Source organism: Mauremys reevesii, linkage group 18, assembly GCF_016161935.1.
Source record: "Mauremys reevesii isolate NIE-2019 linkage group 18, ASM1616193v1, whole genome shotgun sequence".
Classification (NCBI taxonomy): domain Eukaryota; kingdom Metazoa; phylum Chordata; order Testudines; family Geoemydidae; genus Mauremys; species Mauremys reevesii.
Window position 1 is genome coordinate 30,083,951 of NC_052640.1, and position 23,981 is coordinate 30,107,931.

The following is a 23,981-nucleotide window of genomic DNA, read 5'->3' on the forward strand; positions in this document are numbered from 1 at the left end:
ACGAGTATTTTGTCCTCCTTGTATTAATTCTGAGTGTGCATTATGTCCCCAAGAGATGGTAACAGCCCTCTTCATAGCAGTTGTGGGTACAGGCTGTGACTTCCAATGGTACCTAGTCCCCTAGGCTCTTTGACAATCCCAACCAGACTGAGGAAATACACATTGAATGGCGGGTTTGCAGCGCAAGAAAAGGGGCTATTCTGTTCCAAGACAGATTACTCCTGCTAACCCCCTATAGCCTAGGAAGAGATCAAGCCCTCTGCTTAAGGGAACCTCAGTGTTTGGGGGTAAACTCAAACTAGCCTTTTAAAGGAACAGATGCAATCTATTGAGATACATACGGAGATATCTGTTCCATGTCTGGAACTGCATTATCCCTTACAGAGGGAAGGGAATGGAGCTTGTTTCTGCAGAACCAAGAAAAGCAAGTGCCTTGGTCAGTTAAATTTCAAAGGAGGAAGGAGAGCTCTAAATGGAGATTTGCCACCTTGAAAAAATACTCAAGGCATCAATTCATCATTAGCTAGCTGCCTTCGAAGCTGTCCACTCTGCAGACACAAAGCTTTCGGCAAGTTACAGAACAACTTGATCTGCAGAGGCAAAGAGCCCCAAATTATTTCCAACTCCTGTTACACCTGCCCCAGCCCCCAAAATTCCCACAATCCCCCCCAGGCTGAGACCTTGTGCCAAGCTTCAGCAAAGAGTCCCTTTTTATTGTCCACTCCTAGAAATAAGGGAGGCTCAGAGGCACGTTAAGCACAAATCAGCACAAGTGATGCTTCTGGATTTTTCCAAGCAGGACTGGAAGCAAATCCACCCCAAGTAACAGGTCACCATGAGAGGAGGAGGAAGAAGCAGTGCTTCAGCATAGCTATCCCATCAGAAGAGGGGTTATTAGCGAGGAATTCTTCACCAGACAACACATGCGTTCAAATGCTAGAGACCCATCACCACTGTCCTCCAGGGCTGGGCTTGGCGATGCAGCACAAGCCGTATTTAAACACCGAAGTGCTGATTCATTTATTTGGCTGGGAAGGTCGGAGGAAATGGATTTGAAGATAGTAATGAGACTTAATGGGCACTGCCTTTCCACCCAGATTCTCACACACGCTCTTAATTTCAGTAAGAGTACAAGGGCAAAAAACAGGGCTCTTAAAGGGGCAACGTCAGCAAAAAGGACACTGCATTACTTCACATGAAAGAATTCTACACTGATGCACTGAATTGCAACAAGATCCCTCCCCCTGCCCCCCTCTCCTCCCACCCCATCCCCAGGGAGCTGAAGATGGAATGCTAGGCACTGCCGCTCACACCATTTTCAGCATCGGGGGTGCCAGTTTGAAGTTTCCAAAGTATCTTGATCTTGCATTTGTTCCTTCCAAGGTCAAGAGGAAACATGCACGCAGGTTCTGGTCCCCATTTCCTCATCTGGGATGTGGGAGGAGAGAGAGGAGGATGAGGTGGGTGCCTCAGTTCTTCAGAATGGTTTCATATGCTTGGTAAACATAGTGGGATACTTCGGGCGCTCGGCACTTCAGAGACAGCTGCACGGAAAGAGGGAAAAACAACTCAATGGCACCTTACTCAGCACTGCAAGGGAGGCACTCACCTTCAGCTCACCAGCAGTTAGTAACTGGGGCACTGGATCGGAACCTCTAGCGAACAAGGTTTTTGGGTGGGTGAAGAGAAGCATGCTAAAGACCTAGTGGAATGGCCATCCAAAGCCTTCGAAGAAAGCTCAAAAGCTTTCGGTGCCATGGACATGCAGCAAAGCCAAGCCTCCGATGCCCTGCCACTCAACCGGGCCTTGGCTTCCAAAGGCCAAACTTCACCTCCATCCCACACAGACCAGCCAATCTCTCCCCTCGTTGTTGTAAAACTGACATCAGAGATATTGAGTCATGAGACTAAGGTTACAGACAGTTATTTAGGCTAAAGAAATTGATCCCTGCATTTTTTAATGTCACCCGCTTGCTTCCCTTCCCGATTTGGGTCCCGTCCATCCATTCTCTCACCCAGCTTCACTCCCCAGGGCAGGTTGAGAGGCAGAGCTGCCTGAAAGCCATATGCATGTGATCTATAGGCACAAAAGGTGTAGGGAGCACAAATGAGCTAGAGACAGTCACTCGCGCATGCACGCACCCTCCCTACCTCTGCCTGTTTGGGGCTGTGAGCTGCTGGCTCTTAACAGATTATTACCCTGGGCAAGAACCTGAAGTGTTGTGTCTCATCTTTAATTGAAACTAACGCCTTGAAGTTAGTTAAAAGATAAGATTAAAATTTACACAATTCTCCTTTGTTTGAGCTCAATTAGTTCCTAAAACCAGAAATAAGACGGGAAAGAAGAAATCCAGAACACAACTGGCAAGGTCTACTTGGGGGCTAGACACAGGGTGCAGTCACTAGGACAAAGGTCTTCAGAAGTCACTAGCGATTTTGGGTACCTCCATTTTGGGGTGTCTGTCTGGAGACACTGTAAGATGGGCCTGATGTTCAGAGGGTGGGTGCTTGGCACTTAACTTGAGTAGCCATGAAGGGGCCTGCATCTTACGCATCCAAAATGGCTAGTCACTTTTGAAAGCGTGTGAGTGAGAGTGAGAGAGAGAGATGTTATGTTTTCAGAGCTGTGGTTCTCGTTTCCCCCCAGCCCCTGTCCCTGTCCCAAGCCTTCTGTGGTTGGATCTACCATGCATCAGCAGCCCCATGCTACTCAGGGAGTGCTGAGGCAGCAACAGCATGAGGGAAAGAAATGAAATGAGGAGGACAGGGGGAGGTAATATCAGGGGTGAAATGATGAGGGCAGCTGTATACAGCAAAAAAAAAAAAAAGGGGGGGGAAAATAGTCTGCTAACCTCCAAATCCTGCAACATCGGGGCAGGCCAGCAGTGGGCATGCAGCAACAAAACAGACAGAGAAATGTGAACCCAGATGTAACGGAGAGCTCATCAGAACACAACAGAACTGCCAGGGAAACTTCTACAGCCAGTTTCAGCTGGGGCGGGCTGGAACAGCTCACCACATTCTGATGACTGAGCACTCATGTCTCAGACAAGGTAAGTGCAGGGCTAATTGCAATCATCTGTGTTCGGGTTTATTCTTTGCAGCTGCTGTTGTCTGGCACTCTCTATGGTCCAGGATACATGCTCAAGGGAAATTTTTTTTTTAAAGGAAGCTTCGTCTGAATTTAAAGGAATGCTATGAAAATAAGCATTTTCCTTACTTGTGTTAGTTACTAACACAGTAAAAATGATTTGAGTTGTCTTAATGTAATGTAGTGTTTATCCCGTGTCACTACAACCTGTCGAACAACTCAGCTGGTGCAGTCGGTGAAGGGTTCTGCCCCCGCCCCAGGGATATACTTATAGCCAGATATCAGAGTTAACACAGTAAAAAGGGAAACAGAAAACTTCCAAGCCTGCAGCTCACTCCAGTCCTATGGGCCCAGTTAGGAGTCCTGTCTTCCTAAAGACATTCTCCCACCAGCCAGATCACAGCCCATTCCAATGAGCACCTGTACAAGGGCCAGGGAAAGCCGAGCTCAGGTTAACCCCTTGCCCCATCACCATTATGCAGATCACCCAGCTTAACAACAAGACAGACTGGCCAATGACACCACCTGTTCTCACACACTAACACAAGGCTGCTGTTTACTGAAAGAGAAAGTTGGCCCTGATTCAGATTTCCAAGCAGAGGAGGCAGGGAACAAGCCTGGTGTCTTGAGGAGTACCAGTAGGGCTGCCAACAGTCCCTAATTACAAGGGACGGCCCTTATTTCTTCACCTCTGTCCAACAAGATGGGGAGTTGCTGAGCGATGTAAAAAGCAGCATGAAATAACCTGGCCAATGGAGGTGAGTCCTGCTTAGTGTGAGGTGGGTGGGAGTGCTAAGAGAACAGTCCCTTGTTTCTGAAATACGATGGCAGCCCCGCGGGCCGGCCCGTTTCGGAACAGGAGGGAGGAGCTACGGCAGCCCCGCGGGCCGGCCCGTTTCGGAACAGGAGGGAGGAGCTACGGCAGCCCCGCGGGCCGGCCTGTTTCGGAACTGGTCTTACCGTGAAGCCGGCACTGCCGGGCTGGATTCGTAGCTCTGCCAGGACCCAGATTCCATTGGTCAGTTTGAGAGACTGGTACAGCATGTCTTGGCCCTCTACGTTCCTCTTGGCTACAGTGAAGATGTTGCTGCCTTGGAGCTTGCTGCTAACAGCATCTGTGTGGACAGACAGACAGAGGCAGCTGGGTTGCTATGGACAGGAGCAGCTGGATGTCACCATGCAGTGTGCTGCAGGAACCAGCTGTTTCTGGTTAGAAGGCCTGGAACACGCACACCTTGCTTAAAAGAGGATTGAGATCCCAGATCAGTAAGAGTCTGTGTGAAGTCTTTGAATTTAAAGCCAAATATGTGACGATCGGTTCCTTTTGTTTACCGGCCAAAACCCAAATTCAGGGTTCTGTTTCTCTTAGCACATGGCACTAAGCTACAAAAACAGCTGCTCTGCTCCCCTGACTTGTACGCCAACCTTCCCCCCACGAGTGACTCATAGGCAAGTATATTGTCCAAGCAAATCCACAGCACTACTACATACATAAGCATATTCTCTGTATCATTCACTGCAGACTTATGGTGGAAGAAGCTGAGACTTTACCTGCAGTTTCCTTAACAGACTCCTCCTAAGGATGAGCAAGCCTTGAAGCCAGCATCCTTATGCCATATAGTGACTCAAAGGGAGGAGCTGGGCTGAGCCTCCCACAGACAGGGTCAAGTCACTATTTCCTAGCACCCTGAGAAGGGCTCCATTTAAACACCGCCTGGTGTTTGTGGCTTTTGGGACAGAGGCACAAGTCTCTAGGTGAATGCAAGGGCAGCTCATTTCAGGCAACCATTACTGAGTGGCAATGGCATTTGCTCACTTCTGTCCCAAGCTGGATTACAGTAAACAGCTCAGAGGTGAAATGCTCTGTATCTTGTTACCAAGTCTCTCAGCCACTCAGTCTCCTCTACCTTTCATTTCGTAAAGGTCAGTCCATTGTGCTGCACTGGACCAAGCAGCAGGGACAAAGGGATTTGGTCTGCATTGGGTTTTCACCCTCTTGATTCCTGCTGTCTCAGAACAGACATCTGACCCCAGGCAGAAAACAAGGACTAACAATTCCATCCAGTCAGGGCAGCCACAGCTGCTTGGCCACAAGAGGATACAGAGGTGTGGGAGGAAATGAAACCAGACCTGCTCTGATTACACAGCAGGAGTTTATCTGATCCAGAACTGTCAGACACACTATGGCACAATTAACGGTCTCTGCTTTGGCAAGGGGCAGGTAATTCAGGTGCTAATGGGTCGCTGCAGAAAGAACCTCACTGGGCTGCAGGGAGGGACCTGTTTGCCCACCAGCTCTCTGCAGGAACGGGCAGCACTGGAGCATTCAGTGAGCTCCCTGGTTTGACAGGGCTTCATGGGCGCATTACAAAGCAGTGATCTATTCTGCTGACTCTTAATCAAGTCAAGTTCTCTCTGCTTGGCAACACCTGCTGTCACTCCACAGGAAATCAGAGCCAGAGAGTGGGGAGCAATTGGTGCTGCCTTTGATAAAGTATTGCTTTTGGCTCTATAGATGTGGATTATTCCAACCAACAGGTTGCTATAGCCTGCAGACACTAGGTACAGCCCAAACCAACTCAACTCAACACTAAGCTGAGTTTGGGCCCCGTTTTGAAGGAGCTGAACTACTGGAGCTCACCTGCACTGAGAGGACAATCTTTGATCTGGAACTGGGCTTCATTCTCATTTGGAATGTCCTTCCAGGTGGCCAGGAACATCTGCCGCTCTGGAGGAGGAGACAAGTAGGTACACAGCGTGAAATCTGTGGGATCAGCCACCTCACTTGCACATCAGCTCCAGACAAACAACTCTGCCCAAGCCCCTTAAGGAAGGACTCCCCTCCTTTCCACAGACACCCACAGGGAGTAGCCTCCAGCAAGCTATGGAAGGAGGTCAGCATCAGTACTTTATTCCCTTAGGACTTGTCTACATGGGGACACTTGGAAAATTAATCCAGATTAACTAAAGGTGTGAATTGAAAGTGGATTAGCTAAACTGTGTTAAACCCCTGCGTGGACACTCATTCAGAATAAAGTGGCTTTAATTCCGTTTAGTTTAATTGCCGAAGCATAGGTTAACCCTGTTTAAAGTATTTCAGTAGAAGAAGAAAACAGTAATGGATTAAAGAAAAACATGCCTGTACAATCCAGGCTTTGAACAATGGGGGCAGAACTGTACTGGAACACAGCTGAATTTAGCACTGTTCTGCTATATCCTTGCTTAATTTTTCAGCATGGTTGTAGTGTCTTGCGTAGACAGGTGTGCGCACACGTGTATATTTTTCTCTCACACACACACACACGTTGCATTCTAGAGGACTCCTAGAAGGGTCAGAATCAGATGAAAGTGGGGCTTGGCTCTAGTTATGCTCAGTAACTGTCTCCAGTCCTTTCCCAAGCCCTGCTGTGGAAAGTGGTGGAAGAGAAAAGCAGCGAGGACCAATGGCTTGGCAAGGGGCAATTCAGCCCTAACTCCAGGCTTACTGAGGCTTCGACGCCTCCTGCCCTGCTCATCAGAGCTCAGCCCTGCGGTGTGACATTCCCAGATTCATTCTCTTCATTTCTCTTAAAATGAGTCCCAAGAGCCATGAACTCCAGGGCTAGAAATACCACACTGAGGATTCCACCTGAACAGGACACGGCATCAGCTAAGGATCAGCAGTGGAACCGCATCTATACAGGCAACATTTCTGTACTGCCTACAGGAGATCTCTCCCTACCTCCCCTCTTCCCTTTACTCACTCACCCACACCCTGTCTCGTTACCTTCCCCCCAAGTCCAGGGCAGAGAATCCCATCAACTCACCCATCTTCCCATCTTCCCCAAAGAGGATGTGCAGTGGGTACAAGGTGCTGAAGTAGAACACGTCAATGTTGTTCTTCACTGCAACCTGGTACCAAGGGGACAGAGGGTGTTAGCTGCTCTTCCCGACCGAGCCCGGGAAGGCAGTTCACAGGTGAAACCCGACGTGACCGGGTGGATCGGACGCAAGGCACAGGGTCTAGTGGAATCAGCACAGAGCTGGGAACCAAGAACTCCTGAGTTCTAATCCCAGCCCTTAACCTCCTAGGCAAAGAGTTAAACTGATCACATGGTTGCTCACGGTGGCTGAGCACTGCCAGCATTATTTGACGGAAGAGCAGAACTGTAATAAAACTGGAGAACAGCAGCCTGTCCCAAACCTACAATCTTACACTCCACTGTCATTATCCTCCTCTTAGGGCTAGTCTACACTTACCAGCCGGGTCGACGCGGTGAGTTCGACTTCTCGGAGTTCGAACTATTGCGTCTAATCAGGAGGCGATAGTTCGAACTCTGGAAGCGCCGGGGTCGACTCCGGTACTCCACCACTGCAAAAGGCGGTGGCGGAGTCGACCTTGGAGCCGCGGACTTCGATTCCGCGGCATCTGGACGGGTGAGTAGTTCGAACTAGGGTACTTCGAATTCAGCTACGCTATTCACGTAGCTGAATTTGCGTACCCTAGTTCGACCCCGCTTCTTAGTGTGGACCAGCCCTTAGACCCCATTCCCATTCCGTAGCAGGAGCAGAAAGATCAGCTGAGTCTCCTTCCTCAGGCCAAGCCTGGGCACTGACTGCTAGCACTTTGTGAAGCTGGGAGAGTGTATTCAGCTGCATCTCTTGGCCTAGCCATATGCTGAGAAGGGCTCCCTGTTCTGTAAGCAGAGAAACCAGTCTGCATCAGAGCTTGACACTGGACCAGAACGAGGTTTCCCTTTCCTGGAGAAAGAGAGAAGGCAGCAGGGAAATATTGCATCTCTCCACATCCTCTCTCAATATTCTGGCATTACCCATTTCATCCCAGCTTCCCTTCCTGCTCCCCCAACTAAACTTCATCTGTAGAGTCCAGCTCCCTCAGAGGACTGGCCAGTGCCTACATGCATGGCTGCTGGTACGAGTTTCAGATTCTCCGCTCTGACTCTCCTTGCCCATCCCATCCTGACTGTGCCATTCAGACTGGTCCACTAACGAGGCTTGTGTGCACTTGGGAGCGAAGGCCACCAGCACATCCCTGCTGCTTTCAGCTGCCTCCCCCACACAGCCTCACCTGGAGGTTGTTGAGAGGATCCATCTTCATGACAGAGCCAACTGTGTTCAGAGGGAGGGAGATCTCCACAGTCTGGTTCGGAGCAAGAGGGGCATGGATCTGAAGAGGAGCAGCTGGTGCCAAGCCGAAGCTGTGGGGACACCCCAAAGAGAGTGAGTTAGTGGAAAGAGAAAGGCAGCTGCTAGGATTTCTGTTGCTTGTTGTAAGTTTCCTGCCAGGTGGTGGGAAGATGCTAATGGCAGCACACGTCAAATCTCCTTCCCTGGATGGCGCACACACCAGCTTGTAAGCATTTCCTCCTTGCTGATCTGGCAGCATAGCAGATTGGCCTGTGCAATTCCAGCCTGTGATGTGCTCAGGGACACTAAACCACACCGATAGCCTGTCTGCTCACACTCTGCAACTCCTTCCTTCCTCTCTGTCTGCCTATGCTGGGCACTCACGCGGCATCATTACCTCTCCCACACTCCATTCAAATCCTCTGCACGTTCAACAGCCACACACCAGATCATTCACAGTCAAAGCAGAGCATAGCATGTCTGACCATCACAGGTTGTTGATTCAAACCCGTTACATCTCAACCATGGTGGGTATGGGGCATTGGCAAGTATCCAAACCCTGAGACCCTGCATCTTTATTTCTAGGCAACCTCATACTAGTAGAGACAACTCCAGAGCCCTCAGCCACCCTGTGAGCCAGGGCTGGAGCGCCTTTCGCTCCTTTGGACACACAGGGAGCGTTATTCAGCTTAGCAGAAGACACACGGCTAACGAGGAGGACCCGTTACCAGCAACAGTGGGGGTCTCGTTCAATCTCTATTCTTAACTGAAGGCCAGCCTCTTCAGTCAACTTCTTAGAGGCTCAGGTTTACTCATCACCATGGGCACTCAGGGAGAGAAGGATCATCACGTGAGGCTGTTTCTACCTTGATGGGACTACAGGATGTGCTATCTACCCAGGCTTTACGTGGTCACCCCTGCCCTCTGGCTCCACAGCCACTTCCTTCTAGTGCTTGTCCAGCCTGATCCTCTGCTGAGCACCAGGTGACTCTGAGGTTTAGCTTCCCTAGATGGTTGGACTCCCCCAGGCTGTAATGCAAGAGGAGCAGTGATGGCCCTAGAATAACTAAAGGAAAAATGCAGGCTCTGCTTCCCAGAAGTTGGTGGACACGTGGTCACTGCTTTTCCTTTAGGGCTTGACTATAGAAACACTCCATTTGCAACAAGCTGGGGCGTAGATCTACTTTGCACTACCTACCATGCTCTAAGCGTCCATGTCATAACTATAAAGGGAAGGGACCAGCCCTCCTGTATACGATTCTATAAAATCCCTCCTGGCCAAAGACACCAAACCCTTTACAGGTAAAAGGATTTAAGAAGCTCAGGTAACCTGGCTGACACCTGACCCAAAGGACCAATAAGGGGACAAGATACTTTCAAATCTTGGGGTGGGGGCGGGGAGGCTTTTGTTTGTGTGCTCTTTGTTTTGGGGTTGTTTGCTCTTGGGACTAAGAGGGACCAGACATCAATCCAGGCTCTCCAAATCTTTCTGAACCAGTCTCTCATATTTCAAACTTGTAAGTAAGTAACAGCCAGGCAAGGCGTGTTAGTTTTATCTTTGTTTTCTCAACTTGTAAATGTTCCTTTTTGCTAAGAGGATTTACTTCTGTTTGCTGTAACTTTGAACCTAAGGCTAGAGGGGGTTCCTCTGGGCTCTATGAATCGGATTACCCTGTAAAGTTATTTTCCATCCTGATTTTACAGAGATGATTTTTACCTTTCTTTCTTTAATTAAAAGCCTTCTTTTTAAGAACCTGATCGATTTTTCCTTGTTTTAAGATCCAAGGCGGTTGAATCTGCACTCACCAGGAACTGGTGGGGGGAAAGGAGGGGGAATGGTTAATTTCTCCTTGTTTTAAGATCCAGGGGTTTGGATCTGTGTCCACCAGGAACTTGGTGGAGAAGTCTCTCAAGGCTACTGGGAGGGAGATAGTCTGGGGGGAAGGTAGACAGAGTTTCTCAAATAACTCTTAAAGGATTTGGGTGGTGGCAGTAAAACCAGATCTAAGCTGGTAATTAAGCTTAGAGGTTCTCATGCAGGTCCCTACATCTGTACCCTAGAGTTCAGAGTGGGGAAGGAACCTTGACAGTCCGCATGGACCCTGTTACAGTACACTAAAAGTCCCACTTTTTGCTTTGACCTGCTCCCACTTCAAAGCGGAGTAGATCAGAGCTCACTACAGACCGATTCCACTTTGAAATGGGAGTATAAACCGAAGTGAATAATGGAGCTTTTAGTGCACAGCAGCAGGCTCCACATAGACATTTACTTTACAGCAGGTTAACACGGGGTAGATTTACACTCCCGCTCGCGGTGAATTATGTGTTTGTATAGACAGGCCCACTGCTTTTTGCACATCCACCATTGCCTGCTATCCCAACAGGACAGGCTGTAAAGTCACGGGTACTGACCAGCAGGAGATATGCCGTGTGCAGAGCACACGGCCCCTTCCACCCCGACAGCACCCAGGGCACACACCAGCACTTCTCTTGCCAAAGCTGTTCCCATCCGAAGGTCTTTTCTGAGCTTAGATCTCATGAGCATATGATTGGTACAGCAACACTGATCTTCCAGAACTAGCAACAGACCCACCTGCCAGGCCAGGGGCTTACAGGTTTTGCCGCTGCCAAGTTCAATCAACTGTGCTCCCATATCAATGGGCCAAAAGGAGCTCTGCAGACAGCTCACCCCTTGCTTCCAACCATATTCCACACTGCCAAAGAGGGCTTCCCTCCCCAGGCTGAGCAGACTCCTAGGATCACTGGATGCATAGTGTACTGGATGCACTAGCAGCCCAGCAGGTATTTTACCTGTTACGGTTGAACTGGATGGCAAAGTCAGACATGACCTGCAAGGCCTTGTTAGTTAGTAAGAGATCCATGGAGATGGCGCCCACCTGGCGGCTGAACGTACCAGAAATCTCCAGGCCCTTGGCCTTCATGGCTGGGAGCCAAACCTACATTATGTGAAGACAGAAGAAAATTATTTTGACCTGATCTGAAACACAAGGTGAACTGCCTATCATAGAGGAGCTAAACTGGACTTAGGAGTCCAGGTCTCAACAGCTGGAGCTCCTGACCTGTCAGGACAGCACAGAGTCAGACAGTCCACCTGCAAGTCTAACATTTTACTGCTACAGGTAGGAAGTTAAGGATTTAAAATCAAGATTCCCTGGTTCTCCTCCAGCTCGCAAAGGCAGGGAACATACCAGACATGCATGTAATCTCACTGCGAAGGAACAGGCACTTTCTAGCCCATGGGGACCCAGGCCCTTTTTGTCACATCTTCCCAGTACAGTGACCGGCTCTTGGAAGGAGTCATTAATGTGGGCCAGGGTGTGAACACCTGCAAGGGACTGCAGGTGAGAACACTGGCAAGGTCACTGGTGCTGCCTCTATGCACAGATAGGCTCAGGTTTCTAGGGACGCAGGATCCTCTGGGATCAACCCTCATTGAGGCCTAACAAGTGGCAGCCCCTCCTCAAAGGAGGGAGTCTCCAGACTGTCCCACCACTAGCTGTTCTAGGATGGGGAGGCACCCTGTTGATAGACTTACCCACCTGGACACAGAGAGGATATCTAGAACACATTAATGTATATGTCACCCTTGAACATCCTCCATGTGTCGCTACAGACTGCTGGACGTGACCCTCCACAATTTCACCTGAGGATTTACACTTCACCCCCTTCCTACCAGCTTGGGGCAGCTTACGACTTGCCCGTGGATCCCCACCCTATGTTGATCTTTAATAGCAGCAGTCCATACAACCTGGCAACGTTAGAGCCCAGCTAGCTAGAGCCAAAGCCTCGGGTGGGAGGTCAGGACAGGCAGTGCCACTCACTGTTTTGGGTGCTACGTGGGATCCTGACAGTGTGCCCACTCCACCGGCCAGATCAAAGAGGTCTCCCAAGCCACCACTGGGGGGTGGCCCGAGGTTTGCAGGCATCACTGTGCTGGGAGCTGTAAAGCCGGTGCCACCCATCTGTATGAAACAAGGAAGCCAGTTACTCTGGGTGCCATGAAAGAAACGAGAGAACAAAAAGGAAGGTGCAAAATGTGTCAGACTGGTAAACATGGAAGATGCACACTCACTGCAGGACTGCCGCCTACATCGCTTCTCAGCTGCAAAGAGACAAGAAACAGGAACATCACGGAGAGCAGTGGCAGGCGAATCAAGGGGGGGCCAGATGGGGGATCTTTAAAAAGCACTGGACGAAAAGTGGGGTCAGGAACTGTTCCAAGACTGCTTAGCAGGCCCTTAGCTTAGAGTCATCGGGACACATTTGTTATTTCACGGTCTGCTTCAGATCTGCTCTTTTTGCCAACATCTAACAAGCTAAGCGTCACACACACCAACCAAGAGCAGGGACACGGACAGAGACAGCCAGAGAGACCGATAGTTTAGAAGAGATGGGGAGCTCATAGACACTCTCATAGAACGAAGTTTCTCTTCTCTGCTGCCTTGGAGGTGGGGTACTGGGTGCTGGAGCAGGTTCCCAGTGGGAGCCCCAAAGGGTCTAAGGTAGTTGGCTACAATTTGAGTGGGACGGCACTATATGAAACATGGGTCTGATGGCCTTGAACTAAGCTAACTGATGGCCTTTCTTCATACCCCACTCCAGGCATTTAGTAGCTCAAACTCCAACTGTTCCTTCTATGCTACTGTGACAGGGAGCAGGGATTGGTGAGGGGAGCACATGGGAGGTTGGCTAGGTATATTCCAGAGAGCTAGTAAAAAGGGCTGATCCATACCCCTTCAGACTCGTCTCCCATCTCCAAGCAGAAGCAGGCAAGGTGAAGAGAAGAGCCAGCCACATGCACAGAGACACAAGCCAGGAGAGAAGAGAGACAAACAGGGAGACAAGAGAAGGGGAAGGAGGGAACAGAAATTAGTCCATCTTCAGTGCTACTCAGTACCGACTGGCATAAGTATTCAGGGGGCGACAAACACTGGAGTCAACAGGTCTCCAGAGAGACCCTAGCCCAGGACACGAACAGAGCCAGGGAGGTGCTGTGTTGGCTGGTGCTTTTTAGCTTTGGAACCTGCATCCTGGATGACACCACAGGTTTCTGCCAGCTTAGAGCACCTCTGAGCAGAGCCCTGCTTTGGTTTGTTTACACCGATACCCTACTTTGCTGACACCAACCCAGGAAACTGAGCAAACTTGACTTGTTACTTGGGCCAGATCTACACCCCCTTTGAAAAGGTCCCTAGCAGAACACTAGTTATTTCTCTGGCTACTGATTTTTCAGCTCACAAATAGGCTACTACAGACCTTCTGGGACCTTCCTCCCATATCAGGGAGGGACTACCATGGCACCTGCTTGCTAGTGACAGAATAAAGAGGTGAGCAGCCCTTAAGTCAGACCAGTAACAGGCCTATAGCTCAGAGGAAGCTTTGGAATCCAGCCGCCTTTCATGCCAAGCCAGCGTTCCATTTTGACATCACCCAGTCCTCTTGTGCTGGGTGCCCTGCCAACACACTGACTGCCCAGGTCAGGGATTTCCAGCCTTGCTGGGAAAGTGTGCCAGTTTAGAAGCCAGATCATGCTGTGTCCACTGCTTCCCATTAAGCTGGGTGTGCTCTAAGTCCAAATCCCAGCCTCAGGATGGGAAGAACCTAGGCTAGAGCACATACAACTGGAATGGACCTGGATTCACCATTAAGCTGATGACGGAAGCCTAGTGTATCATTAGCAAGATACTCCATAGTGGTCTAGGTTATTAACACAGACAGACAACAGATGAGCACAGCTATCAGCGAGGGACATACCTTGATTCACAACCAATGCACTGTCCATTAGTAATCAGGCATGCAAACCCATGACCTACCAAGCTGTCCAAGCCACCTCCAAGAAGATCCACAGCCCCCATCTGCACAGAGGATGTAGCAACAGGAGGTCCGCTCACTGGGGGGCCCAGGTCAAGGTTCAGGAGATCACCAAGGAGGTCACCCTGAGTTGGGATGACAGCTGGTTGTTCTGAAGGGGGGGCTCCTGACGGGGCTGCATCAGGGCTCTCTGCACTTTCGCTCCTGCAGAGGGAGTTAGAGAAGGTGAAACATGTGACACCATAGGGAGATCTGGGTGACCTAACAGACATCGGGCCTCACTGCAGAAGGAACAGATTTCATTCCAACAGGCTAGGGCAAGGAATATTGAGAGAGAGTCTCTCCCAGCCAGAGCCAACCCAAGCCAGAGGGTCAATATTTCAGCATTATTACACTGATCAGAGAGAGACCTGTCTTCCACTCACAAGTATATCCTGAACACTGGATCTAAAGGGGGCCACTTACTTCAATTTATGCTGATTTACTACTGCGGGGGACGCTCTCCCCAGTGGAGAGATATAAGCCATGCACCAGAAGCCAACACCAGATGGCACCTCAAAGATCTTCAGCTCAATGCTGAGATCATCAGTGGTCTCTGTAGACCCTGCGAGGGGATCATGTACTGCTGAGAATATGGAGGGTAACTTGGCCCCATGGCGAAGTCCATCCCTGGAAAGGGGAGGACTGAGTGTGGCTCAGCACTGCTCAGCCTAAATGAACAAGTGCTGGCAGTTTCCAGGTAGAGCCTGCAGAGGGCAGATACAGTCAACAGAAGGAGACTGCTAGATGCAGCTAGACAGATGCCAGGTACTCACGACCCTGTCCGCGGAGGCAAGCTCTTATGCACAATGCCTCTGCTCCCCTCCACGAAGGCACTGGGAGGCTTATGATAGACAGAGGCCAGCGTGCCAATGTAACAGATCAGCTCATCCAGCAGGGTCGGCTCAATCAGGTCCGTCTCCTCGGAGATGAGGGGCTTCTCCGCAAGCACCACTTCCTTGGCAGCTACAGGATCAGTGGAGAGCAGACGCCAGTAGATGTAGCCACGGTCCCGCAGGTCCGGATTATCAGAGTCCTTTGGGAAATGCAGCAATTAGAGCAATTCATGGGTTGGCTGAATCTAGCAGGGGAAGAGGATACAGACTACTAACCATTGGCCTAGGAAGCAGCATTAATAATGTCCCTCCAGGACAGAGGCCAACTGCCCTGACATAAATCCTGCTGCAGGTATTTGGTAACGGAATGAGGGCAGAATAGAAAATATAATCAACTCTGCCCGTTGTACACATGCTGCAAGGTGTAAGCATTTTGGTGCGTAGTCTTTAGTGGGGAAACAACATGGGATAGAGAAAGACAGGCAGCTCTCCTCCCTGTTCTTAAGAAGTCAGTCGTAAGCAGTTTTGTGGTAATGCTGCAGCAGAGAACAAAATGGGCTCCAGAGGAGATCAAAGCTGGGAATTACTGAAAAGCTTTAAAAGGTTTAGTGACTTATTTAGCACACATGATAATCTCCAAAGCATTTAGTTGCATGTAGAAAAGTTTCTATCAATCATAAAACTATCATACATAAAACTAGCCAAGAAAACCCTCTGTCTGTTTCCATAAAGCCCTTCCAACTAACATGATTAGCGCCCTACCAAATTCACGGTCATGAAAAACATGTCACGGACCACAAAATCTGTATGGGGGAGACCAGCATTGTGCAAATTGAGGGTCCTGACTCAAAAGGGAGTTGCAGGGGGTCACAAGGTTATTTTAGGGGGGTTGTGGTATTGCCACCCTTACTTCTGCGTTGCTGCCTTCAGAGCTGGGCGGTCTGAGAGTGGTGGCTGCTGCCTGAAGGGCCAGCTGTGCAGGAAGCAGTGCAGAATTAAGGGTGGCAATACCATACCATGCCATGCGTGCTTCTGCGCCGCTGCTGGAGGTGGGCTCTGCCTTCCGAGCTGGGCTCCCGGCCAGCAGCCGCTGCCGCTCTCCAGCTGCCCAGCTCTGAAGGCAGCACTACCACCAGCAGCAGTGCAGAAGTAAGGGTAGCAGTACCGCAACTCCCTCATCAATAACATTGCAACCCCCCCCCCCCCAAAAGCTCCTTTTTGGGTCAGGACACCTTCAATTACAACATCGTGAAATTTCAGATTCAAATAGCTGAAATCATGAAATGTATGGGTTTTTAAAATCATATGACTGAAATTGACTAAAATGGACCCTGAACTTGGTAGGGCCCTAAACATGGATCCATGTTTAACCATTTCTATTGCAGTAGCACCTAAAGGCAACAATCAGAGTGTAGCACAGTGGGGTTCAAACACACAGTGACAGTCTACACTGGCAAGCATGCGGCGAGGGACTGAGTGAAATCCCCCTCTGGGAGTCAGTGCGCTTTACTGCTGCCCCTGGGTAGTTGCTGAACATTTCATAGCAGTTATCACACCAATCTTCTCTTTAATCCCACGGATTCCCTGTGACGGACAAGCCCTGGCTCTGCCGCTCCTGCTGGAAGGAGCGCTTCATCCTCTGAAAACTAAACAGACTCAACTAGGTGAAAAGGCAAATGTCTGCTGCTCACACTAGCTCTCCTCCAGTAGCCCTGCCAGGATTCAGAGCAATGCTCTAGCCTCTGGCTCTCAGAATGTCATTGAGTGTAAAGCTCCTATTGTGGCAGTCGGATCAAATGGTTTCCAGCATCAGAGCCGACACCAAGAGGCTCAACTCAATGAGAAAATAAGGGACCGACATTTTCTTTGTAGGGGTGTAGAACAGAAGAGGGGTCCTCAGAGGGTAAAATCAACAATTAAGGTGCAAGATTCATTGTGGCAGCACCATCCCATGTAAAGTCATTACCGCTACCTCACAGCCATACCCAGTGGTTCTTCAGTACAGCCCAATCATCCACCCCCCGCCAAAGGCCAAGACTTGCTGCTGGAGGGATTTTATAGTCCAGGCAGCCATGGGAAGTAGGACTTCACGGATTCTAACTGGCAGCCTAGAGATCTCCCACTATGTTGGCACCAGGACAACGTTTGATCAAATGTAGCTGTGTGGTAGTCATATGGCTGTTCCATTGCTCTCAAGAGTCCAGAGACTGTCTGCAGACCTGCTCTCTAGAATAATCTGTACCATCATCATCTGGTTCTGGAGCATAGCTAAATGGCTGGAGACCCTCTGTCTAATCCTCCCACTATTTGCCCCTCTCCATTCCAGGCCGTTCCCCTTTCTGACACAGCAAGCCCCACACTGTCCATAAATGCTAGTCTGAAAGCACCCCTAGTTTTGGAGGTGATGGGTAAACCCAGAAAGCAAATTGCCCCTTTCTCACAGGCAAGAGCTTGTTACACACCTGAGTAGCCAGACTCAGCACCTGCTGCACCAGCTCCTGGGTCTCAGTGGGCTTCTTTAGGAAGAGCTTCACAATGGCAGTCAGCAGCTGCAGCTGGACCTGCACAGTGTAGGCAGGAGAGAGTTAGGAAGCAGGCAGACCATGGGCGGCACGTGCACCCCACCAGCAAATGCAACTCCCATCGTGCACGGATACAAGCCTGCACCAGTTGAAAACTCTAACCCAGGGTGACCAGCTACAAGTGGGGGATGCTTTCAACAGTCATCAGCCAACAGACCAACAAGACCATCACAGGCCAGAAGAGCAGCCCCCTTAAACCACTCACTCCTGTTCAGACCTGCTAAGGCCCACAATCTCGGAGGGTTCAATCACAGGTTATTAGGTTCAACGGGAGAACAACTGGGGTGAAATTCTAGAGCCAGCGCATGCAGGAGGGCAGGCTAGATGAGCTCAGGACAGTCGGGGGGGTGGGGGGGGGCAAGTGGGGCAATTTGCTCCAGGCCCCGGGCCCACAGGGGCCCCCACAAGAGTTTTCAGGGGCCCCCATGAGAGTTTTCGGTGAGTCTTCGGTGGCAGGTCCCTCAGTGTCACCGAACACACCCGGATCGAGTACAGGACCCGCTGCCGAAGACCCAGAGCGTCTTCCACTCCGGGTCTTCGGCGGCAATTCGGTGGTGGGTCCTTCACTCACTCCGGGACCCGTCGCCAAAGTGCCCCGAAGACCCGGAGCGGAAGGACCCCCGCCGCCGAAGACCCCAGGCCCCCTGAATTCTCTGGGTGGCCCTGGATGAGCTGAACAGTCTCTCCTGGCTTAAAAAAAGAACCTACGCGTCACACCCACATGAGGATGGTCAATTTCCCTCTTCCCCTTGATCTGAAATGTTATGGTACATACAGTTTATTTGGATACTTTGTTTATTTATAGACTTTTCTCCAGGCCTCTTCCCCATGTCAGTATCAGAGCATTTTATAAATGTGAATATGCTTATCCCCCCGCTTCCAGAGTGTTGTGGGGAAGTATTACCCCCATTTTACAGATGGGAAACAGACATAGAAGGACTAAGTGATTTGCCCAAGGTCACAAAGGATGTCACTGGCAGAGGCAGGAATAGACTCTACACCTCCCAGGCCTAGTTCATTGTATTAATCCCCAAACAATCCTAGGGTTAGGGCAGCCTCACAAGCTCACTCCCTGCCTCCTCCAGGCTAGAGGCAGAATCTAGAGCTACACCCAGTGTTTCAATTGTTTTGCCTTGACCTTAGTTTACCACAGCAGAAGTGATTGTGGGCATGTCCTGATCTGAGAACTGACTGAGATCCCATCGCCTGGGGGCAAGGTGCAGAAGCCATACTCTCAAGAGCATCCCATGGGGTAAAAGTGTTTAGGGAAATGAAGTAATTACACTGCTCAGCTCAGCACAACCGCCCAGCACAGCATACAAACTGAAAATACATCTGTGCTTACTGGCTAAGTCTCCTGTAAATGAGCAGCACAGACATTCACACAGGGACCACTCACAGAACTCTGGAGGCAGTTTACAAGTTAATGGATAACAAACACTGCACAGTCTTAGGTGACATAGCGATAGCTCTGGAGATCAGAGTCCTCAGTTCATCCAGAGAACAGGAACAGCGCGAGCGGCAGCAAGGCAAGCTTCCCCCATGCTGGCCCTGCAAATCTCATCTTAGGGGAAAGGACAGCTCAAGATCCAGGTCTCTTTGTAAAGGATAAGCAGCGACCTAGAGAGAACAAGCTCTGTGACCCATGTTCAGTCCTTTGAGCCATCCTTCCCCCAGCCCTGTCCATCTGACTTTCCAGCTCCATCCCATCACCTGGGTGCTCTCATCATGGAAGCCCTCCAGAAAGCTCTCCAGCAGCTCGTCCGCGTTGTCAATTCGCTCCGCGTATTCTCCCACAATCCAAATCATGGCAGCCCGGGCCTCAGGCTCGTCAAGGGAGTCCAGATTCTCACACAGAGTGGCAATCACACTCTCGTACCTTCATGGCAGCAGACACAGAATTAAGCAGCTCATGGGGAACTAGACAGATCCATCCACCCCTGGCCTCCCCCCAGGAGAGTTTCTTTGCAGTGCGTGAACTGGCATGTTGTGCACAACGGTGGTAAGTAGTGAGGTGTGTCACACTCCCCGCCCCCTGAAAGTTCAGGGCTGTTTTCCAGTAGAGATGAAATTACTGGAAGTCTGAGCTATGGTGAATGAATGCCCCAGAGCATGAGCCTATCTTGACAAGAGTTAAGATTGTTCCTTCTAGCGTGACTGTAGCACACCCTGCATCTACACAGCCTCTCAGAGCATGCAGCCTGAGTCTTCCCGCTAGGTTCAGCGCCACTGAGACTCAGTCAGGTCTGTTCCATTGTGTCATGGCCAGCGGGGGAAGAGGAGAGTTACTACAGGCCTTGCTGCTAGGTTCAGATCCTTGAAGCTACTGGTGAGTGACTGAAAAAGAAAGGAAGGGAGGATTGAGACCATGGAAAAGGGGGTGGCTGGAGTGTGAACAGGAGAGGTTCTGAGGAGAGTCGATATTGAGAAAGCAACATTTTTGCTTTATGTCAACTGAAACCAAAGAATACAGGAAGCCCTTTGCAGGACTCACGTTAACGCATCAGAAGGGAGGCTCCCTTAGCTCAGCTCCCCTTGTCTCCCTTTGTTTGACCGTACTTGGCAATGGTACAGTCAGTCAAACAAAAGCCAGGAGATTCCAAGGGCTCCAGCACATGCATTCTTCTCCTCCAAATGCTTCTCCAGCTCCTGGCTCCTACCGCCGCTTTTGGGGAGTCTCTGCTGTGCTCTGTTCAGAGACAGCATCTAGAGACAGACCCTTCATAAGCAGCAGATGGTGCCCAGGGCTTTTGCCTTTGACAAAAAATCAGGTATTTGTCTAGTGCGAGTCTGCCACGTGCACTAGGGCTGGGTCTACTTCAGCTACGTCGTCGCTTTTTCGGAGGATATTGGCCTGGATCCTCTAGCCTCTCTAGAGAATAAAGTCATAAGCAACTCATCCTGGTCACCCTCTGCTATCTTCTCCAGCTCGGTGGCAGCTGTGACATTACACCCCATATTCTTCACAGAAATATTGTTATGATATGAATATGGCATAACTAAGATCTGTTTTATACAAGATGGGTCATTTATCATTGGAAAGGTTATGATTTACTGAATGTGATTATCTAATTTGTATGCATGTATCATTTCTGTTTCTAAAATTAGAAATATTGACTAAGTAATAATTACAAACTGTGTTTTCACCTGGGGAATGCCTACCAGACAGTATGGAAACAGCCTGGATGGACCAGAGGGCTTTGGAGATACTAATCTCCCTCCTTCCTGAGAAGTTTCCTGAGATGCTGCTTTGAGCCTGCATGGTCATGTGATCATGTCACCTGGTACAGGAGATCTTAAATTGCTGGTATTTTTCCACAGGATGGGAAACAAAGGATTCCTGCCATATGCAAATCCTATTTAAGGCTGGGGAGCGAGTTAATCAAGGCTCTTCTCCATTGCCTCCCCACCCAAGAAGGAAGACTGCTGAAAACACCTGAAGAAACAAAGGAACTAAGCTGGTGGAGGCAGGAGCTGAGCCCAGGGGAGAAAAGTGAGCCTGTAAAAGGAATCCCTGGAGATTTAAGCTGCAAGCGGTGCAGTTTACTGTCAAGAAACTCTGCAACCTGTTTGAAACATTTAAGGTGAGAAAAAGATGGTTACTCACCTTTGTAACTGTTGTTCTTCGAGATGTGTTGCTCATATCCATTCCAATTAGGTGTGCGTGCGCCGCGTGCACGTTCGTTGAAAGATTTTTACCCTAGCAACACTCGGTGGGTCGGCTGGGTCGCCCCCTGGAGTGGCGCCGCTATAGCGCCGAATATATACCCCTGTCGACCCAATGGCCCTTCAGTTCCTTCTTGCTGGCTACTCTGACAGAGGGGAAGGAGGGGGGGTCTGGAATGGATATGAGCAAGACATCTCGAAGAACAACAGTTACAAGGGGAGTAATCGTCTTTTCTTCTTCGAGTGCTTGGTCATATCGATTCCAATTAGGTGATTCCCAAGCCTTACCTAGGCGGTGGGGTCGGAGTGAGATGTTGCAGAATGCAAAACTGCTGAGCCAAAGGCTGCATCATCTCTGGACTGTTGTGAGGCAAAGGTGTGGACCGAGGACCAGGTAGCTGCGCGACATATCTCCTGGATGGGTATGTGGGCCAGGAAGACAGCAGAAGAAGCCTGAGCCCTGGTGGAATGTGCAGTGAGGTGGCTCGATGGAACATGGGCCAAGTCATAGCAGGTGCAGATGCACGACGTCACCCGAGATGAAATCCTCTGGGAGGAGACAGGTAGGCCCTTCATTCGGTCTGCCACTGCGACAAAGAGTTGGGGCGTTTTACGAAAGGGCTTTGTCCACTCAATATAAAATGCGAGCGCCCTACGGACGTCTAGGGAGTGCAATTGTTGCTCCCTTCGCGATGAGTGTGGCTTCGGAAAGAAGACCGGAAGGAAGATTATCCTGGTTGATATGAAAGGCCGACACCACCTTAGGGAGGAAGGCTGGATGTGGTCGCAACTGCACCTTGTCCTTGTGAAGCACAGTATACGGTGGGTCCACTGTGAGAGCCTGAAGCTCGGAGACTCGTCTGGCTGATGTAATGGGTACGAGGAAAGCTGTCTTACAGGACAGCTATAGCAGCGAGCAGGTTGCCAGCAGCTCAAATGGGGCAGACGTAAGTCTGGTTAGAATCAGGTTGAGGTCCCAGGTTTGGGCGGGGTGGCGAACTTGTGGGTATATACACTCCAAGCCCTTGAGGAACCTAGAAACCATAGGGTGTGAGAAAACGGAGCGGCCACTCTCCCCTGGGTGGAAGACAGAGATGGCCGCCAAGTGCACCCTCAATGCTGACACCGCCAGGCCCTGCCGTTTGAGAGACCAGAGGCAGTCCAAGATGGAATGGATCGGGACCTTGGTGGGAGTAACATTGTGCGTGTTGCACCAGCAGGAGAAACGCGCCCACTTGGCCAGATATGTTAACTGAGTGGAAGGTTTCCTACTACCCAGGAGTACCTGTTGTACCGAGGCAGAGCAACGTAACTCGGATCGGTTTAGCCACGCAGCAGCCATGCTGTGAGGTGCAGGGATTGCAGGTCTGGGTGGTGAAGTCTGCCGTGATCCTGCGTTATGAGGTCTGGGCGAAGAGGCAGGGGAATCGGGTTGGCTATCGACAGGTCTAGCAACATGGTGTACCAGTGCTGCCTGGGCCACGCTGGAGCGATCATGACCAGGTGCGCTCTGTCCCTGCGGAGTTTTAGCAGGACACTGAACCAGCGGGAACGGTGGAAAAGCGTACAGCAGCTGGCTCGTCCACGACATCAGAAAAGCGTCCGAGATCGAGCCCGGGGAGAGTCTTTGGAATGAGCAGAACGTCTGGCACTTCCTGTTCTTGCGAGAAGCCAAGAGGTCTCTGCGGGGAAAGCCCCACTTCCGGAAAACGGGATGGATAACGTCCGGACGAATCGACCACTCGTAAAACAGGAAGGATCTGCTAAGGCAATCCACCAGAGTGTTCCAGACCCCTGGGAGAAAGGACGCTACCAGGTCTATCGATTGGGCTATGCAGAAGTCCCAGAGCTGGATGGCTTCCTGGCAGAGAGGGGAGGACCGTGCTCCTCCCTGCTTGTTTATGTAATACATGGCTGTTGTGTTGTCTGTGAACACTGAGACACAACGGCCTTGTAGGTGCTGTTGAATGCCTGGCACGCAAGGCGGACCGCTCTCAGCTCTCGGACACTGATGTACAAGGCCAGCTCTTGAGCTGACCAAAGGCCCTGAGTGCGAAACTGACCAAGGTAAGCACCCCAGCCGAGAGACGAGGCGTCCGTCGTCAGGGACACCGAGGGGTGAGGCGGAAGGAACAGCATCGACCACCAGTCAAGGGAGCCTAGGATGCTCGGGGGAATCATGACAATCATGTCTATGCTGTCTCTGCCCGGGTGGTACACCGAGGTGAGCCACGATTGGAGTGGACGGAGGTGAAGCCTGGCATGTTTGGTTACGACCCATGTGACCCAGAAGCCCTAGGCAAGTGCGAGCCAAAGTTGTCGGGAAGTTCCGTAGACCTTGTATAAAATTGTTGCCATCGTCTGAAACCGAGGCTGAGGTAAGCAGGCTCTGGCAAGATTGGAGTCCAGGATGGCCCCAATGAATTCTATTCTCTGCATGGGAATCAGAGTGGATTTCTCTATATTGATCATCACGCTTAGACGCAGGAATAGGTCCTTGACGATGCCCACATGACGGGTAAATTGGGCCTCGGAGGTCCCTCGAATGAGCCAATCATCTAGATACAGAAAAAGGTGTATCCGACGGTGGTGGAGGGAGGCGGCGACTACAGCCATGCACTTTGTGAATACTCTTGGGGCTGCAGAGAGGCCAAACGGAAGGACCGTAAACTGGAAATGTTGACAGTTGGCCACAAACCGGAGGTACCTTCTGTGTGGAGGATAAATGGCGACGTGAAAATACGCGTCCTTCATATCGAGGGCGGCATACCAGTCTCCGGGATCCAAAGATGGGATGATGGTCCCCAG

At 50.5% G+C, this 23,981-nt stretch overlaps 1 protein-coding gene and 1 non-coding gene across 4 annotated transcripts in view; both read right to left on the reverse strand.

Moving 5' to 3' along the window:
* Positions 1-248: 248 nt before the first annotated feature.
* Positions 249-23,981, reverse strand: part of AP1B1 (adaptor related protein complex 1 subunit beta 1) — a 79,684-nt gene continuing 55,951 nt past the window's right edge. Inside the window, exons 11-23 of one of the 3 annotated variants that reach the window (XM_039504966.1) lie at positions 19,221-19,386; positions 17,388-17,486; positions 14,866-15,125; positions 14,053-14,254; positions 12,972-12,992; positions 12,312-12,341; positions 12,061-12,201; positions 11,030-11,175; positions 8,160-8,289; positions 6,898-6,982; positions 5,733-5,819; positions 4,052-4,206; positions 249-1,544 (exon numbers count right to left, since the gene is read on the reverse strand). In XM_039504966.1, the coding sequence (XP_039360900.1) occupies positions 1,470-1,544; positions 4,052-4,206; positions 5,733-5,819; positions 6,898-6,982; positions 8,160-8,289; positions 11,030-11,175; positions 12,061-12,201; positions 12,312-12,341; positions 12,972-12,992; positions 14,053-14,254; positions 14,866-15,125; positions 17,388-17,486; positions 19,221-19,386 (1,597 nt within the window). In that variant the 3' untranslated portion in view covers positions 249-1,469. The remainder of the gene's footprint in view (positions 1,545-4,051; positions 4,207-5,732; positions 5,820-6,897; positions 6,983-8,159; positions 8,290-11,029; positions 11,176-12,060; positions 12,202-12,311; positions 12,342-12,971; positions 12,993-14,052; positions 14,255-14,865; positions 15,126-17,387; positions 17,487-19,220; positions 19,387-23,981) is intronic. The other 2 variants (XM_039504967.1, XM_039504968.1) reach the window with 2 other exon arrangements.
* On the reverse strand, positions 8,986-9,085 carry LOC120386536. Its single transcript, XR_005589772.1, has one exon. It is a non-coding gene; the product is annotated as a small nucleolar RNA SNORD125 (small nucleolar RNA).